Below are 3,728 nucleotides of genomic sequence, written 5' to 3'. Positions count from 1 at the left end.
ATCTATCTATCTATCTATCTATCTATCTATCTATCTATCTATCTATCTATCTATCTATCTATCTATCTATCTATCTATCTATCTATCTATCTATCTAAAATCATGACTGAATTTGTCACTTATATTGACTAATGAAATTCATTGATGTATGTTTGGCTTGGCATGTTTACAGTTGTCCAAAGATCTCTTGTGCTGATGAGCGGGGGCAGCATTATTTCGTGTGCAGTCATCCTTCCCGAGTCTCCATCAGCAATTCAGACTTTCCTCAATGTGGCAAACTTTAGCCGGTGAGTGAGAAATCACATTGACTTTTATGATTAGAACTTCAAACACAGAACATGGCAGAAGGGAATCAGCTCTAACATATATAAATCAGTCTAACTAATTAAAACATTACAGATGAAGCATTTCGAGATTTGTAATGATAAACATGATCATGTCACAACAAATGCAACGACTTCACAAGTAAATACTTTGTTTATAAGTTAAAATACAATTTTGATATAATTTTGTGTTTCTGATTGTTTGTAGTATGGGCAGTACTTTGTATTAATCAGGTTTGAGAAGAAATCTGTAAAAATGAGCAGATTTAAACTTTAAAGTGCCTGTGATGTCAAATTTTTGAAATACATATGACTGCATTTTTAGAAAGAGGACATTGATAAAATATTGCAAAAGAAATTTCATGTCGCTGAGATGAACAGTTGTTGAGATATTTGCCCGTGAAGTAACAGGAAGTGATGTCAAAGGGGAATGTCTGCATGTGAACAGAGCATTGCAAAAATGGCTATCAACCCAGCCTGTAGAGAAGAATCTGATGCTTTTAAGATTAGTTTGAGTCACTATCAGAGAGATGAAAAAGACTCAAGAGTTCAAATAATATTATTTCAATAAACAAAGACCAGAGAGTTTTCTTTGTCAAAGAGTTCCCGTTTGATGTCACTTCCTGTTTCACTTTGGCTGAGCCAAGTTCAAAAGAAAATATGCCACTTATGTGACAAAATGTGTTAAATTGTGTGTATTATTCCAACTTTCTTAAACATAAAGATGTTTTCTTTGACTTTTTGTATTTGAAGAAGATGCATGTCACAGGCACTTTAATGTGTATCATGCTGCCAAACTGTGGCCCAGATCCAAACCCCGACATCTATCTTGACTGAGTTATTTGGTAATCCTTTAACATGTTTTGTTCTATTATTTGACAGTTTCAAATGCTGCACTCTGAATAACACCACAGATAGTGGTGTCTAATTGACCGTCTGGCATGATAAAGATACTATGATACAAATATATCCATTTCTGCCACCAGGAAGAGCTGATCCTGCACAAATCTCATGTGACAGACTGAAATGACAGGCAGAAAAACTGGAATATGAAGAACAATTTTATTGATTTTGTACAATTGACTGCACCGAGAATAAAATCTTTACTTTTATTGCACATTTTACCCCACAAAAAAAACAAAAAAATTAAAAAATAATCCAGAATAAAGTGTTAAAATAATTGCTGATGATGTTCTGCACTTTTTATAACAAATTCCTTTTCAGAATCTAATTTACATTTACTGCCTACTTAAAGTAGAATATATTAGAAGCAAACAGAGTAATGTTTGTTTTAAACTGAAATTATTCCGTCACGTGGGACTTCAAAAATAATACCAATCATTTACCGTAATTAGAACTGTCAAAACCTTAAAGGTGTGGTAAGGAAGTCTAAAAATGCTCTTCCTGGAATAAAATAAAAAAAACCTCACAACCTTTGATAATAGATCTGTTGTTGTTTCCTCCTGTCATCCTTTACATTCCATCTTTTGTTAAGTATCAGGAAAATTTATGATCTGTTGAACTACAACATAATTGCGCCCTAAAGAGTCATTAAGACAGCGTCACCTCTGCTGACTCAGCGATCAGGAGAATTTCTGGTCAAGCTTATCTCCACCAACTGTCGGAATGTTGTTTTAGTTTGCATGCCGTGTGACCGGTCATGGGTGTTTTTAAACAACTTGTCATTTTGCTGAGCGTAGAGACAGGTGGAGTTCAGAAATCCTTTGAAAATTAAAAAAGAAAGCACAGAAATAAACTATTGTAAGCTGTTCTACTGACAGATATTACAATTGTAGTGCAGGATTTTTCTACCTCTGCAGAGTTAGAAGAGTAAACTCGTGCTGCTGAGCTGAACCAGATGGTAAATGGTAAATGGACTGAACTTATAGAGCGCTTTGTCAAGTCCCCCCGGACCCCAAAGTGCTTTACACTAACAGACATTCACCCATTCACACTCACATTCACACACTGATGGTGGCAAACTACACTGTAGCCACAGCTGCCCTGGGGCGCACTGACAGAGGTGGGGTTTACAGCAGGGCTGTACAGATGGTTTACAACAGGGCTTTTCAACTGGTGGCCTGAGGGCCACATCTGGCCCACAGGTGACCTTCGTCCGTCACTGCAATGAATTCATTAAAAAATAAATTAATAACCTACACAATTTTTTTTACTTCTTTTAATTTGAAAAAAATATTTTTAAATCAAAAATGATAGACATAATTTGATGCTGCAAAATAAAAGATACAACATTTCTAATAGTTCTATTCTTTTACATAATGCAGTGTATCCCCTGTCTACAGAATTTCTATCATTTTTATCTGGGTTTCATCTATATCTATTTATTACAATGCAAAACTAATGTTTTTTATCTTTCTGTCCAGGTATGATTTCCGTCAGAGGGTTGCAAGAGTTCTAGGGATGGAAATAGCAAGAGTAACCATCTTGCCTGGCTCTCCTTCCTCTGCAGCTAATGGCCAGTGTCAGCAGGTCAACTATATGGTGTCAGGTAAGACAAAAACATACACAACTATCCATAAAAGCATGTTTGTTTTTTATAGCCAACAAAACAAGAAATATTAGAAACTTGAAAACAATCATGCCTGCATTAATTCCTCTTCCACGTATTAGATTGGAAGAGATAACAGATCAGACATGTTTTTGTGTGTTTTTTTAGATCATTTTGAACTGTGGGGTGCCGATTTGGTCTCCCAAGAGTGGGTGTTATTTTTTTATTTTTTATTTTTTTTCCTGTGTCCGGTCTGGCAATGTGAAACTCAGAATTGATGTCTGAGTGTCTAAATGAAGCCCAACACTTTTACTTTCACAAGTGCAGCATAATGGCATTTCACCATGATGCTCCACTTGATTTATATTGAAACCCTTATAATAAATTATTTTAGGATTAATTCGTAACGGACACGAGACGGAAAAAGTAAACAAAGAAAAGAAAAAGCAGAAAAGTGAAGAGATTGAAATGGAGATAAGAAGAGAGAGACGCATCAAGAAAACACAAGACAGTACATATGAAGTCTGCCTGCAAAAGAGAAAAAACAAAAACACAGCAACAAAATATATGTGTATATAATAATAATAATAAAGTAGGTGTTTTTACTTTGAATGAGTGATGCAACTTTTTCAGTTTTTGTCAACTCACGATGACTCAAAAGACTTTCTGTTTTCGTAAATGATGAGTCACCGTTCATACCAGAGAAGCATTTAAACCTGTTTGAATGAGAATCAAGATAAAGATAAATATCTGTGTTATAGCAACTCAAAATAGACAAATCAAGAAAAACAAGATTACTTAGTATAAATACCAGCATACAGGTGGATGTGGGATGTTGATTTGATTTATTTATTTAAGAGGAAAAGATTATTAAAAATCAAGCCTGACTCAGCATA

General features: G+C 34.8%; 1 protein-coding gene across 1 annotated transcript in view; it reads left to right on the top strand.

The window, feature by feature from the left end:
• cusr (Copper-only SOD repeat protein) overlaps positions 1-3,728 on the top strand; it is a gene marked incomplete in the record, with an annotated part of 22,387 nt that overhangs the window by 14,192 nt on the left and 4,467 nt on the right. Inside the window, 2 exon segments of the mRNA XM_014013489.1 lie at positions 173-287; positions 2,708-2,832. Of these exon segments, the coding sequence (XP_013868943.1) occupies positions 173-287; positions 2,708-2,832 (240 nt within the window).

Source organism: Austrofundulus limnaeus, unplaced genomic scaffold, assembly GCF_001266775.1.
Source record: "Austrofundulus limnaeus strain Quisiro unplaced genomic scaffold, Austrofundulus_limnaeus-1.0 Scaffold102, whole genome shotgun sequence".
Lineage (NCBI taxonomy): Eukaryota > Metazoa > Chordata > Actinopteri > Cyprinodontiformes > Rivulidae > Austrofundulus > Austrofundulus limnaeus.
The sequence above is the reverse complement of the archived record's forward strand: the minus strand, read 5'-3'. Positions and strand labels throughout refer to the sequence as shown.